Genomic DNA, 15,725 nt, shown 5'->3' with positions numbered 1-15,725 from the left:
ATAAGCAACACTGCGTGAAATAAGAGCAGAAATTAATGCAGGACGTACGACCAGCGTATTGGAACAGTGCGGCGAAATCTGGCGTTAAAGATGTCCGACATCATATTAGGTGGTATTCCATTACTTTTCTTACCTCAGTTTACATCATACCCTATCACGCTACTGTCAATTAAATGTTTTTCCACTGATCCTCAGATCAAGGATGGTGTTTTCTGTGCAACTCTACGCCATTTAGAGCATATTCACCTGCAATTAGTGATTTCTGGACATCTGCCACAAAAATGAATTCCTGTCGCCTATCGTCGGATTTTTGGATTACCTTAGATTATTTTGTTGCAAAAATGCATGTTGAGGAAATCCTAAAGGTTGTAGAATAGGTCCTAAAATAGGGATATACATTACATGTTTGGAATTAAAAGAGATATTTTAATGTACTTTCCATGCATCTCAAATGAAATGGTCCCTATCGAAGTGAAATAAGCAAAAGTATTAAATACATTTTCGTTTAAAAAGGTAGTGACGAACTTGTCGCAAAGCAGGTAAATGTGAAATGCGGTGAGGCAGTTCTGATAAATCAGTTTATGATACCCATTTACACTGATCATATTTTTGCACTGAAGATGTACAGAAGTTAGATTTTATGTACACAATAATTAAATTTATTATCAAGTTGTAACTTGAAGGAGTTAACAGTATCCAACACTTCTATCTGCTCATTTTGTTTGAGGCGCATACTGCAGGGGAATCCTCTTACAAGTTTTGAGTTCTATACAGCGGGGTTTCTTTTTCAGTTTAGTGACAAAGAAGTAACTAGGGATCTTTATCAATATCCATCTAAATTTTGTTAACTGATATTTTTAATATTAATCTTGCTTTGCGATTTATTGCAATTTTGGTACCATATGAAAACAAACAAACTTGCTACTTGGTAATGTTACTAATGAAAGGTCATTCACAAACATAAAGCATTTGGCCTATGATGAAACATTGCAGGACGCTGCATGCAATTATTTCCCAGTTAGATGATGCCTTACTGCTTAATACAGGACTTTTTCCTACTGAAACTTTTGTTTCCTATTAGACAGATACAATTTAACCCATTTTGCAGCAATTTTTGTTACAACAGTATATCGTAATTTTATTAAAAGGATATTGCGGTTTACACAGTGAAATACCTATGACAGGTCACAAAATATACCACTATATTGTAATTTACTGTCTAATGAATTAAGTACATTCTCGATGCATTAGTAAATAGCCTTCTCTATAACTAAGCCCTTTAGGTTTCTTTTGTCTGCACCTATGGTGTAACATGGACCACTGCAAAAGTTGACCTGGATATCTGATGATTCTGTCAAAAAATACGTCTATAGCTTTGATAAAAATTTCTCCCATTAGCCTGATAGATACAGCAGACATTATCGCCTTGTGAGGAAAAATAAAAAAGAAAGGGCAAGGTCGCAGTCTTCAATAGGTTTAATTAGCTTAGATTTTAAAGTATTTTATACAACAAAGCAGTACAACACTCAGAAGAATTTTAATCAACCTGATAGAGGTTGTTCACAGATGGTGCTTATCTATATAAGATTAATGTAATTCCACAAGATATTTTTATAATATCCCATACAATCTAATTTTAGTCATACAGAACCTTTAAGCAAAATATAATTTCGACCTGTAAGCAAAATACAGGGTGAGTCAAAAAGGACTCTACAACTTTGGAATAATATAGAACTTTATTGCGATAACTTATAGAATCGGTATAGCAGTCATTTTCTAGCAGACAATGTCAGTTTTGGTTTATATGGTGCACAAATACCTCATTCCGCCACCAGGAGCGCCAGTGTAGTGCAGACTTAAAATGGCTACTTTCAGTGGTGCAGAGTGTGTTCGCCATGTGTTTTGGTTTCATGAAATCCATGAAGATGAGTGAAATGGGACGGTTTACTATCAGGAAGACGGTCCACTACCTCATTTCGTCACGGAAGTTCGATGTTTCCTCGATAATCGCTTTCCAGGTCGGTGGATTGGCCGTAAAGGGACAATCGCATGGTCACCTCGCTCCCCAGACTTGACACAACTGGATTTCTTTCTCTGGCGTTTCATTAAAGACTGTGTGTATGTTCCTCCGCTATCAAACAATTTATCCGACCTGAAAAAACGAATCTACACTGCCGTTGCATAAGCTACGTGCGATTTGCTGCAACGAGTGTGGTAAGAAACTGATTAGGTACCGGTGTGAAGTTTGCCACATCACAAATTGTAGTCACATCGAACCAAAATGACACTTAACACTGTTATGTGAAACTTGAGGTTGTTCACTACAGAATGACACATCCACCGATTTTGTAAGTAATGTAAATAAAATTTTATGTCACTTAAATTTGTAACTCGTTTTTGACTTACCCTGTATAATCGTTGACGGCAGACTTTTTTTAGGACATAAGCAAAGATGTCAGTTGCCAAAGCAAAGATGTCAGTTGCCAACGTGGCGGATACTGTACTGTTTCTGTGCAAAATATAACTGTTTACGACACATCCATAAATGCGCAAATTGTGAGAACAAGAAGCTGAGTATAAGGAAAGTACACCTAAAAAACGATATATCGCAAATATAAAACTCGTGAAGAGCAGTAGCTAAACAAAATTGTTATTTTGCACAGAGCAGCAGCAGCATCCAGTTTGCTGTCGATGTTGTAACTATGTACGGTCTAAAGACTCAAACATGCAGTATGCTAACTGATGATGGGTGGATGTCCCAACCACATATTACCTTAGGCAAAAACAAATAGCAAAGTGAGTGGTAGGTTGCCCTATTGATTAAAATAATATAATCCACAGCTGCAGAACTCAACAGCAAAGAAATAGATAAATTTGTATTTTTTTATTTAAACAATGTTCATTAACAAACTTTTATAAAAGATAGATGATAAAGAAGTTGTTTTTGCAATGAAGACAATTTTTGTCTGTGATACAATCCTAGAATTTTTATCTGTCACTTGTCACTTCTTTCATCTCTGGAAAATTAGGAATCCACATTAAACTTCAGATCCCCAAATAACTGGCTGGATAATTCAGTACAAAGGTCAGAGGAAGGCAACGGCACACCACCTCCAACAGGACCATGCTTACTACACTGATGAGCCACAACATTATGATAACTGCCCGCCACGAGCTTGGATGCCTTCCGGTGGTGTTGCGGAAATGTGACGCAGTAAGCATGAAAGTAAGCGGAAGAGAGACGAATGGGTAGTCATTATAGCGAAGATACGGGAGCAAATGTGGAGATCCACTCATATAAGCAGTTCTGACAAAGGGCACATTGTTGTGGCGCTGCAGCTGGAAACGAGAATCTTAGAAACGGCGAAGCTGGTCGCCTATAGGCGTGCTACTGTCGTCATTGAAGTATGGTGAAATAACGAGTAGGCTGTATGGCACTGGACGACCAGTCTCATCACAAAACGTAGAGGTCGGAAGATCCCCCACTGTACGCGGTTTGTCCGGAAAAAGTTGAATAATAACTTTATTTTACAATTATTCAGGTATCACAATATGGTCTCCATCAAAGTACTCTCCCTGAGACGCGATACACTTCTGCCCACGCCGTTTCCACTGTTGATGACATTGCTGAAAGTCTTCAGTTGTGATGTTGTTCAGTTGCCGTGTCGTTTCCGCCTTGATGGCTTCCACATTTCCCAAGTTCCCAAGTGCCGCCCCCGAAGCACCATTTTGCATTTCGGGAACATGAAGAAGTCACACGGGGCTAAATCGGGTGAATAAGGGGGTGATTGAGCTTCGGGCCAAAAACTCGCGCACAACGTGCGACGTGTGAGCGGGCGCATTGTCGTGATGAAGGATCCAGCTGCCTACTTTTGCTAACTCCGGTCGAACTCGGACCACACGAGCTCTGTGACGTGTCAGAACATCAACGTAAAAATTTCTGTTCCCTCTCTGGCCGGGAGGGACAAATTCCTTATGAACAATGCCCCTAGAATCAAAGAAAACAATCAACATTGTCTTCACATTGGACCTTGATTTTCGCGACTTTTTTGTTCTCGGTTCTCCTGCTAGTTTCCATTCCTTGCTTTGAGATTTGAGCTCCACATCGAATTCGTAAAATCAGGACTCGTCTCCAGTGATGACTCGATTGAGAAAGTCCTCTCGTTCCTCTGCTACCAACCAATCCTCACAGCACTCAACTCTCTTTGCTTTCTGTTCTGGCGTCAAGAGCTTCGGTACGATTTTCGCACACAATTTCTTCATTTCAAGTTTTTGTGTCAGGATTTCGTGAACGATTGTTTTGGGAATTCACAGCTCGTCAGCAATCATTCTGACTGTCAATCTACGGTCTTTAAGAACACATGCCCGAATTTGTTCAACATTTGAATCGGAACTTGACGCCGACGGGCATCGTTCACTTGTTCTCGGCCATCCCGGAACCTTTTTAACCACTTGTTCACGGTTGGTTCCTTCAGAGAATTGTCTCTGTAAACCTGTTTCAAACACTCAAAAATCTCACGGCCATTCTTGCCTAGCTTTGCAAGAAACTTGACGTTGACGCGCTGTTCCTCAATCAGAGAGAGCTCCATGCCGACGGCAGGTGAAAAAGGGCAACTATCAACAAGCTGCCGCACACTCCCACCTTCACGCAGAGTGTTCTGATTCTAACTGAGCGTTGATGGGATTGATTACAGCAGTAGTCCCACCTGGCGGTGACTGCAACTCGTAACATAAAGACATTATTCAACATTTATACGTATTTTCCGGACAAAACTCGTATAATCCGGCTTAGGCAGCGATTTGTGGCATATCTGACGACATAGGACAACGCTGGAGCAGACACAAGTGTTTCAGAGCACACCGTTCAGAGGCCATTGTTGAACATGGACCTACACATCACACGACCCCTACATGTTCCTTTGTTGACTCAACGACATCGTTAGTTATGATTGTAGTGGGCACAGCATCGCTGAATTTTTACTGTGGATCGGTGGGAACGTGCCGCCTGTCTTGTTACACCAGTTCGATGGTTAGGTCCTTAGACGCCGTCATCCGGGGGAATGGCTGCACGAAACACGCACCACGCCACAGATGCAAGCCAGTGAGGGCAGAATTATGAGTTGGGCTTCAATGGTATCTGTGGAGGTAATCGAAGGCATCGTGACAGCAGTGCCCTACGTAAACATTATTGCAAACCACCTGCTTGGCTTCATGCTTGAAGTCTCCCCCCCCCCCTCCCCATGACATCTTCCAGCAGGACAACTGTCCGTGTTGCAAGGTGAGTATCATGCTCCAGTGGTTAAAGGAGCATTATAGTGACCTCATATTGATGTCTTGGACAGAAAATGTGCCTGATTTGTATCCACTGGAAAACACATCAGACGACAGCTGCGTGCCTGTAAACCACCATCTCGTGATTTGCGGGAATTGCTTGCGTCTAGGCATCTGGTGCCACATGTTTCTGGAATCCTGGCAAGGACTTGTAGAGTCCGTACCAAACAGAATCTCGGATGTCCTGTGTTTGAAAAATGAAACAACGCACTATTAAAAAGGTGGTCATAATGATTTGACTCATCAGTGTAAAGCACTGTGTTCAAAACAATCTTCAGACTGATAATTGCTTTATTTTACTTATGTAATTAGAAATAACAACACGAGCTCTTTTCATAAAGATTACAATTAGATGTGTTAGCGTATATTTCACGAATTTCATAACTAAATGACGTAAATATACGTAATAAATGGAAGGAAACGAAAAAAGTAATGACCAAAATGAGACTATCCAGCAATTACCAGTCTCAAGCGCTATCGATTTTTTGTTTCTTTTACACACATCAAAAACAGTTTTGCATCACCCCTGAAGATAGACGTTGACGGCGGATATTGTATCACAGACACAGTCCCTTAGACTGTTCAAAGATATCACTAAAACCACCCTCAGATATAAACAACCATGCATGAGCAGCGCCTATTAGACGGAGGGGGGCCGACAGTTCCAGTCATTCCACCAGGAAGGAGGTACACGGCTCATGTCATCTGCAGTTCAACCATGCCTAGACGGTCAATACCACGGTTCGATCGCGTCCGCATTGTTACTCTGTGCCAGGAAGGGCTCTCAACAAGGGAGGTGTCCAGGCATCTGGGAGTGAACCAAAGCGATGTTGTTCAGACATGGAGTAGATACAAAGATACAGGAACTGTCGATGACATGACCCGCTCAGGCCGCCCAAGAACTACTACTGCAGTGGATGACCTACGGATTATGGCTCGGAGGAACCCTGACAGCAACACCACCATGTTGAATAATCCTTTCCGTGCAGCCACAGGACGTCGTGTTACGACTCAAACTGTGCGCAATAGGCTGCATGATGCGCACCTTCACTCCCGACGTCCATGGCGAGGTCCATCTTTACAACCACGACACCATGCAGCGCGGTATAGATGGAACCAACAACAGGCCGATTGGACCGCTCAGGATTGGCATCACGTTCACTTCACCGATGGGTGTCTCATAGGCCTTCAACCAGACAATCGTCGGAGACGTGTTTGGAGGCAACCCGGTCAGGCTGAACGCTTTACACACACTGTCCAGCGAGTGCAGCAAGGTGGAGATTCCGCCGGCCGCGGTGGCCGTGCGGTTCTAGGCGCTCCAGTCCGAAGCCGCGCTGCTGTTACGGTCGCAGGTTCGATTCCTGCCTCGTCATGGGTGTGTGTGATGTCCTTAGGTTAGTTAGGTTTAAGTAGTTCTAAGTTCTAGGGGACTGATGACCACAGCAGTTGAGTCCCATTGTGCTCAGAGCCATTTGAACCAATTTGTGGAGGTTTCCTGCTGTTTTGGAGTGGCATTATGTGGGCCTGACGTACGCCGCTGGTGGTCATAGAAGGCGCCGTAGCGGCTGTAAGATACGTGAACGACATCCTACGACCGGTAGTGCAACCATATCGGCAGCATATTGGCGAGGCATTCGTCTTCGTGGATAACAAGTCGCGCTCCCATCGTGCACATCTTGTGAATCACTTCCTTCAGGATAACGACATCGCTCTACTAGCATCTTCTCCAGACACAAACCCCAATCGAACATGACTGGTATAGATTGAAGAGGGCCGCTCGAGATTAGCCGAGCGGTCTAGGGCGCTGCAGTCATGGACTGTGCGGCTGGTCCCGGCGGAGGTTCGAGTCCTCCCTCTTGCATGGGTGTGTGTGTGTTTGTCTTTAGGATAATTTAGGTTAAGTAGTGTGTAAGTTTAGGGACTGATGACCTTAGCAGTTAAGTCCCATAAGATTTCACACGCAGTTGAACAGTTGAACAGATTGAAGAGGGATGTTTATGGATGACGTGACCCACCAACTACTGTAAGGGATCTAAGCCGAATCGCCGTTGAGGAGGGGGACAATCTGGACCAACAACGCCTTGATGAACTTGTGAATAGTATGCCACGGCGATACAGGCGTGCACCAATGCAAGAGGGCGTGCTACTGGGTATTAGATGTACCAGTGTGTATAGTAATCTGGAATACCACCTCTGAAGGTCTCGCTGTATGATGATACAACATGCAGTGTGCGGTTTTCATGAGCAATAAAAATGGCGTAAATGATGTTTATGTTGATTTCTATTCCATTTTTCTGTACAGGTTCCGGAACTCTCGGAACCGAGGTAATGCAGAACGCTTTTGGTGTGTGTATATATTCTACACTTCACATAAATGCTCGCAGAACATGCACCTTTATTTAAAAATTTGATTTCAGTGGGAGCCACACCCAGGCCCGCCAGGTGGGATGCGGGCACTTTATCTCAGAGCCACGCTGCTTGCCGGAAAATGTCCTTGTTTTGGCCCGGTAAGGATAGTCGAAAAACTTCAAAGTTAATTTCCGCGAGTATTTATGAGAGTTGCACCTAAAGGGTGATGGGAGAGATTCTTTGAGTTCCAAGCTTCAAGCACTAGAAATATAGAAAGTTACCAAAGTGCGATTGCTGGTTGGCCTCGTTGTAAGTGCATGAAAAGCAAGCGCCTTCTGAGGTGTGGGGTTGATCTGTTATTCTGTTATTCTGCGCAACGGATTAATCTGAGATGTACCCTTTACCCTGTGGCTCCTGCAAGATGCAATTTCCACCCCCACACTACTACAGAAGTCAGACAGACGCTCCTAACGTTCTAAAGAGAAATGCCTGAAAAACTTTCAGCAATAAATATCTTCTGGAGTCGTCCGCTGTAAGGAAATGACACAAAAATTCACAAAATTTCTTATGTAACTAGTGGGATACTTGGGTACTGGAGTAGTGCTAGTTAGTGTAAGAAAAACATGAAACTAACGAAAGTTATTATTTATTTTGCAAAAATTCTGAGAAATCAAAAAAATGGTTCTGAGCACTATGGGACTTAACTTCTTTGGTCATCAGTCCCTTAGAACTTAGAACTATTTAAACCTAACTAACCTATGGACATGACACACATCCATGCCCGAGGCAGGATTCGAACCTGCGACTATAGTGGTCGCGTGGTTCCAGACTGTAGCGCCTAGAACCACTCGGCCACTCCGGCCTGCTCTGAGAAATCACAATGGCACTTTTAGTTATGAATTGAACAAGTTATATCCTGGTTCTTTTCAGGATGTGAAGTTACCTCTCAAGGACAGGATTCGCTAATGAAATTTCTATACGAAGCTTAAGATGGTTGTTGACTTGGCAGAATGGCTGAGAGGCATGCATACTCAACTTGAATAATTGTCCTTTAGAATTTTGCTAGGTACGGTCGAGGCTGTCATGTGTGAAATGCAGTGAAGAGTACTGTCGGTATTGTTGTGGAGGAAATATGGGGCTCGCAATAGCTGTAGCGCACAATACCGCAAGCTGCGATGACTGCTGTTTGCGCCGCTCACTGCTGACAAATAAGATAACTCTCGTTCTGTCTGGATTGACCTTCGCCAATCAAACTCTCCCTATGCCTTGATGAAGTCAAGGATTCCTATTCGCCCCTGGTCTAACTATTGGCGTGGTACACCGGTCAGATAATCAGTCCACTGCGATGCCACTCAAAATTCGCTCGCAGGCGTTTAACTATAACTCTGTCCATTCACACCGTACAATAAGTGTGTCTGCCAACACAGTGAACAACGCTTAATCGCAAGCACTGCGATTCGCTCTCGACAGAGGTGTTCTCCCAGTGAAGTACTGAGGAGAGACTTGTTCCTCACTCCAAGAGCGACAACGGAACAGCACCTCTCCACGCCAGACGTGAAGGGGTATATCTTTCGATCTCTTCCATTATTCCTTCAGCTCAAGGCGTCAGAAATATCGTCTGCCAATCAGCATTGCTCTTCTAAAACGGGAGAATGACGTTTCGTTTAAGGCGACCAATCCAGAAACCTATAGCATTGGCGTTTGGCGTTTGCTGTCTCCCTGTGAAAATCTCTGAAACTGCGTGCTATGTGTAAAGAATGCATAGGCTGGCAACTCCCACACAGTGTAGCGGAATTTGCTTTTAAGCTGAACACAGGGTTGTTCCCCCCTTTCACTCGAGCCCACGCTGTCCGCTACAAGGGCGGTGACCGGCCGACATAGGCTGGGTCGTCCTCTGAAGGTACTGGCGTCCCGTTGTGCGGTTTCTCTCCCAAACTGAAAGCTCCTGTGACCGTCGTGTCAGGAATGTATGTGTGTACGCCAGCCTTGAGTATTTCAACCACGGTGCACTTACTTGTTAATTGCATATCGTTTACATTAATTCATACAACACTGACTTTATCTTATCGAGTTTGGGTTCGAATGAAGCGTCTTGATGTGCGGAATATGATTGTGATGGCAGAATATGTAAGCAATGAAAGTCAGGAGACCACAACGTCTTACAGCCTGACTGACAGTCACAGGAAGAACTCTAAGGAAAAACAAAATGAATAGCTCAAAAAAAACTCTCTTTTGACTGATCCTTGAGTATTTATCGTTAGTGCAGGACTTACCAGGTAGGACTGATGGTGCGGAGAGAGAGAGAGAGAGAGAGAGAGAGAGAGAGAACGTTCAAAGAAGAGTGTACAATTACCGGACATATTTAGCCATTTCAGATGGGACATACTTGACGTATGTATTGTGACCAATCATTACTTTAGTGCAATGTATTAAGAACCTACTTACCTCTGATCCTGCACCCAGTGCAGACAGAAGAAGGAAAAGACCTTTCGGAATGGACCTAACCTCCAGACGTCGGTTTCTTCAATACGCGGCGTGCCAATATCCAGCTGACGGAAGCGCAGACGTGGTCCGGAGAACCTGTCTGCAGCCTTGGCTACCATGGCGGGGCTGATGTCTACAGCGAGAACGCTGACTCCTGGCGGCAGTCGCGGCAGCAGCTCGTGTCTCGTGACGTCACCAGCACCGCAACCAACGTCCAGCACAGTGCCTTGCTCGCACCGCCACTCCAGGGCCGGCCACAGCTCCTCCAGCACCATGTTCACGAATTGCTGCTGGAGGCTGCTCGATTTGGCGTACAGTTCTGCGTCGTTCATTTGCCTGTAACGTCATTCTCATTATTGTTACTGTCTTTATGAGCTGATGAGCATATACATGCCAGGCGGACAATAAAAAAGCAAGGAAGGGCAAGTGAGGTTTCGATGTCTTGGTGCTCGCACGGTCGGTACGGGCTGGACTCAGTCTCTGACAGGTCAAAAGTGAAAATCGGGACAACGACGTGGCTCATCTAGAATGCGTGTCGAGTTGCTTGAGAGCTACATCACTTCGTTTGGCGTGGACAAGAAGATATAAAGGGGCACAGACGATCCAGTCTAAAAATCTAAGCGCGCTACTTCGACTGCCAAATACAGGATGTTTCAGAAATTATGGTCAATAATTCATATGTGAAAATCACAGGCCAAAAGCAGCTAAAGAGCTTCAATAAACATGGGTCCACAAATCAACCGCTGTCGGGATAAAACACGTTTTCTGTTGCGGTTCATCAGTGTCTAGGAACACATGGCATCTGTAAACTTGAAAGTAGGTGTTCGAAATATTGTCTATGCGTCTGCAAGTAACATTGAACTCGCCTTTGAAATTAGTTGGTAATCCTCTCAGTCAGTCCTGGGGAATCCAGAGACCTTGGAGGCCACGGCATAGGGCCTCCTCTACCTACGCAATGTTGATCATACATCCAAGTTAGAAGCTGGCGCACTAGTAAATGAAAAAATACTGGAGCACCGTCATGCATGAACCACACGTTCAGACGTTGGTTCAGTGGGACATCATCATTTATATTTGGAAGCAGAAACCTCACGTACTTCTGTCCGGTTAGTCCCTGTGTTTGGAAGTATGGTCCAGTTGTGAGGTCTCCGAGCAGTCCTGCCCAGACATCCAACGAATAACCTTGCTGATGGGATAAGTGGGCTGCACTAGGATTGACATCAGCCCAAATATGACAGTTGTGGTAGTTAAAAATACCATCACAGGTAAATCCATCCTCATCCGTTAATGCTGCTTATAAACAGGAAATTCAGGATACACTGTTGTTGCACCCACTGACAGTTCTCTCAAGGAGGGAAGTCTGCACTATTGAGGGCTTGCACTGGCTGGAGGTGATATGGATAGAGTACTTGCCGATGTAAAATCCGCCACACACTGCTATGACTCATGACACGCTCTTGGGTAGCAATACTCCTTGCTGAAGTACTCGGACGTTCGTGTACAATGCTTAACACCCTTTCCTCAACATTGGGTGCTACGGATCTGGGTCGACGTTCTCGTATATGGTGTGCGAAACTAAAAAAAATGGCTCTGAGCACTATGGGACTCAACTGCTGTGGTCATAAGTCCCCTAGAACTTAGAACTACTTAAACCTAACTAACCTAAGGACAGCACACAACACCCAGCCATCACGAGGCTGAGAAAATCCCTGACCCCGCCGGGAATCGAACCCGGGAACCCGGGCGAGGGAAGCGAGAACGCTACCGCACGACCACGAGATGCGGGCTGTGCGAAACTCCTGGTTTCTCTAATGCGCTGATATAACCGGCTGAATGTACGCCTTTCCGCCTGCCTGAGGAGAGGAAAAGCTTCTTCATACAATTGTGAGGCCTCAAGGGCACTGCCATTCGCTTTACCATACATGAATTGCGCGTCAGCGTACTCTACATTGCTGTAACCTCTGTCCATGGTGCCTTCACGTTCGTAACTGATTGTGAGGGCGATACGGCACAGTGCACGAAGGGGGAAAGAGAGTTAGTTGCGCATGCGTAAACAAGCAGATAGTCGATCCAAATGTAAATACCGCGGTATCCAGGAGCGCTTCCAGTTGGTTCCCAATTCGAATTAATGCGATACCTCGGCAACTGTTGATTTGCGGACCCATGTTCAGTAGAGCTTTCTAGCTACTTTTGGCCTGTACTTTCCGAGAGTGAATTATTGACCACCACTTCCTAAGAGAGAGTCTCCATTCCTTCCAAGCTAATCATGTAAGTGTAGACCAGATATGGCTCAAATTCAAAGGTACAGTATCGACAACAATAGATAGATTCATACCGCATAACTTAAGAAGAGACGGGACTGAAACACCATGATACACAAAACACGTCAGAACACTGTTGCAGAGATTCATACCGCATAACTTAAGAAGAGACGGGACTGAAACACCATGATACACAAAACACGTCAGAACACTGTTGCAGAAGCAACGAAAAAAGCATGCCAAATTCAGAAGAACGCAAAATCTCCAAGACTGTCTCCAAGCTAAAAATTTAGTGCGGACATCAATGCGAGATGCTTTTAATAGTTCCCACAATGAAACATTGTCTCAAAATATGGTAGAAAACCCAAAGAGATTATGGTCGCATGTGAAATACACCACTGGCAAAAAACAGTGAATACCGTCACTGCGCGATAGCGATGGAAATGTTACCGATGATGGTGCCACTAAAGCGGAATTACTAAATACAGTTTTCTGTAATTCCGTCACGAAAGAAGACGAAGTAAATATTCCAGAATTCGAAACCAGAACAGCTGTTAGCTTGAGTGACATAAAAGTAGATATCTTAGGTGTTGCGAAACAACTCAAATCATTTAAGAAAGGTAAGTCTTCCGCTCCAAATGGTATACCAATCAGGTTCCTTTCAGAGAATGTAGACACAATAGCGCCTTTCTTAGCAATCATATACAACTGCTCACTTGACGAAACGTCTGTTCCTAAAGACGAAAGTAGCACAGGTCACACCAATATTCAAGAAAGGAAATAGGAGTAACCCATTGAATTACAGACCCATATCACTGACCTCAATTTGCAGTAGGATTTTGGAGCATATACTGTACTCGAACATTATGAATCACATTGAAGAAAATGACTTATTGATACATAACCAACACGGATTCAGAAAATATCGTTCTTGTGCAACACGCCTAGCTCTTTATTCCCGTTGAGTGCTGTCGACAACAGATCTCAGATCGATTCCATATTCCTAGATTTCCAGAAAGCTTTCGACACCGTTCCTCACAAGCGACTCTTAATCAAATTGCGTGCATATGGAGTATCGTCTCAGTTGTGTGACTGGATTCGTGATTTCCTCTCAGAGAGGTCACAGTTCGTAGTGATAGACGGCAAATCATCGAGAAGAACAGAAGTGATATCTGGCGTTCCACAAGGTAGTGTCATAGGCCCTCTGTTGTTCCGGATTTACATAAAGGATCTAGGTGATAATCTGAGCAGCCCCCTTAGATTGTTTGCAGATGACTCTGTAATTTACCGTCTAGTAAAATAATCAGACGATCAATTCCAATTATAAAATGGTCTACAGAGAGTTTCTGTATGGTGCGAAAAGTGGCAATTGGCACTAAAGAAATAAAAATGCGAGAGCATCTACATGGGTACTAAAAGAAATCCGATAAATTTCGGTTATACGATAAATCGCACAAATCTAAGGGCTGTCAGCTCGACTAAATACCTAGGAATTACAGTTACAAGCAACTTAAATTGGAAAGCCCACATAGATAATATTGTAGAGAAGGCGAAACAAAGACTGCGCTTTGTTGGCAAAATACTTAGAAGATGCGGCGAACTCACTAAAGAGACAGCCTACGTTACATTTGTCCGTCCTCTGTTGGAATATTGCTGCGCCGTGTGGGATCCTCACCATGTAGGATTGACGGAGGACATCGATAAAGTGCAAAGAAGGGCAGCTCGTTTCGTGTTATCGCGCGTTAGGGGTGAGAGTGTCGCTGATACGATACGCGAGTTGGGATGGTAGTCACTGAAACAAAGGCGGTTTTCTTTGCGGCGAGATCTATTTAAGAAATTTCAATCACCAACTTTCTCTTCCGAATGCGAAAATATTTTGTTGACACGCACCTACGTAGGGAGAAATGATCATCATAATAAAATAAGAGAAAGCAGAAGTCGAACGGAAAGATTTAGGTGTTCCTTTTTCCCACGCGCCATTCGAGAGTGCAATGGTAGAGAAGTAATATGGAAATGGTTCGATGAACCCTCTGCCAGGCACTTAAATGTGAATTACAGAGTAACCATGTAGATGTAGAGGTAGACTTCTGAAGCACCCTATATACACAAGTTGGTCAGAAAGAGTCTGAAAAGGTAGATTGCAGATTAGTTTGTGCCGAGAAATAACTGTTAAGAAAAAATTTCGGTACGTTGTTCCAGTTCCGTTTTAGTTATCATTTAAGTTATCTAATCAGGTCGTTGAACGTACAAACTCAAGCAGCCTTCCAGACACGGTATCGCCAAACGTGTTCTTCGTTTGGTTCCCTAAAACCAGACAAGAGAGCGATACGAAAAGTGGACACGGGACGGTAGAAAGGATCGAGCCCAAGCCAAAGGCTGGGCGGTCTCATGCGCTATCATCTACGCTGCGAGAACAACGGGTATTAATGGTATCTAGTCGACCTTTTGAATTTACACTGCAATGTCCTGATTAGCTAACTTCAATGCTAATTAACTCGGAAACTGCGCAACTACAGAATTTTTTTTCTTACAATTATTTCTCAGTACAACGTACATTGCAACATCATTACAAGTTTTTCAGACTGTTTCTGAGCACGCTGTATGTCAACTCAGTTTTGTTTGCCTTTCCCGTTGATAGTAATCTCTCGATCTGTCTGACAAAACAGACCGGCGCCCACGGTGAGATTCTGCTTACCACAGAGTTCTTGTCGTACATCTAGTCACTTCGTTACGATGGAATAGCTTTGTAAGACCTCATCCATTGTTCTCTTGCGTGAAGACAAGTGTTACCACTAAATACAGGCAGAGACTTTCTTGCAATTGTGCTTGCATGGATATGACATGTTATGCATAAACGGAAGACGTGTCTCTCGGTCTCATCTTGTGTCCATCTCGTCGAACAGACTCTGCTTTTTTATGATTCGGCAAATTTATTTTATTTTAACTTTTTAGCTGTGTGGCCCTGCTATCACCTACGTCGTCAATACATCTTATGGGAGGATATCGGAGTGCGTCTTCTGTCTAAATCGTGTAAATCTATCACTCAAAACATAATCAGGGGCGAATACCCAGCTGTAGGTTGCGTATCTACGGCTTCCAGAAGCAATAAAATTTTCATTTTCAGTGTTTCATACAACTATTGACCAAATTTAAAAATTGAAAACGCTGTCATAAGCTACTTACTTATATTAAATGATTAATTCAGTAAGTCAAGCATTAAAGCCATGTCGTCGGTTAAGACTTTAGCATCGGCCGTTACGTTGTAATTTGTTACTTCTTTACCATTATCTCTTTTGCAAT

At 43.8% G+C, this 15,725-nt stretch overlaps 1 protein-coding gene across 1 annotated transcript in view; it reads right to left on the bottom strand.

Annotated features, from left to right (window-relative positions):
• LOC126188656 (juvenile hormone acid O-methyltransferase-like) overlaps positions 1 to 10,496 on the bottom strand; it is a 53,159-nt gene extending 42,663 nt beyond the window's left edge. Inside the window, exon 1 of the mRNA XM_049930260.1 lies at positions 10,126 to 10,496. Coding sequence (XP_049786217.1) covers positions 10,126 to 10,496 — 371 coding nt within the window. The remainder of the gene's footprint in view (positions 1 to 10,125) is intronic.
• Between the last annotated feature and the right edge of the window lie 5,229 nt (positions 10,497 to 15,725).

This window comes from Schistocerca cancellata, chromosome 5 (genome assembly GCF_023864275.1).
Source record: "Schistocerca cancellata isolate TAMUIC-IGC-003103 chromosome 5, iqSchCanc2.1, whole genome shotgun sequence".
Lineage (NCBI taxonomy): Eukaryota > Metazoa > Arthropoda > Insecta > Orthoptera > Acrididae > Schistocerca > Schistocerca cancellata.
Note: the sequence above shows the minus strand (reverse complement) of the source record. Positions and strands in the feature narration are given on the sequence as shown.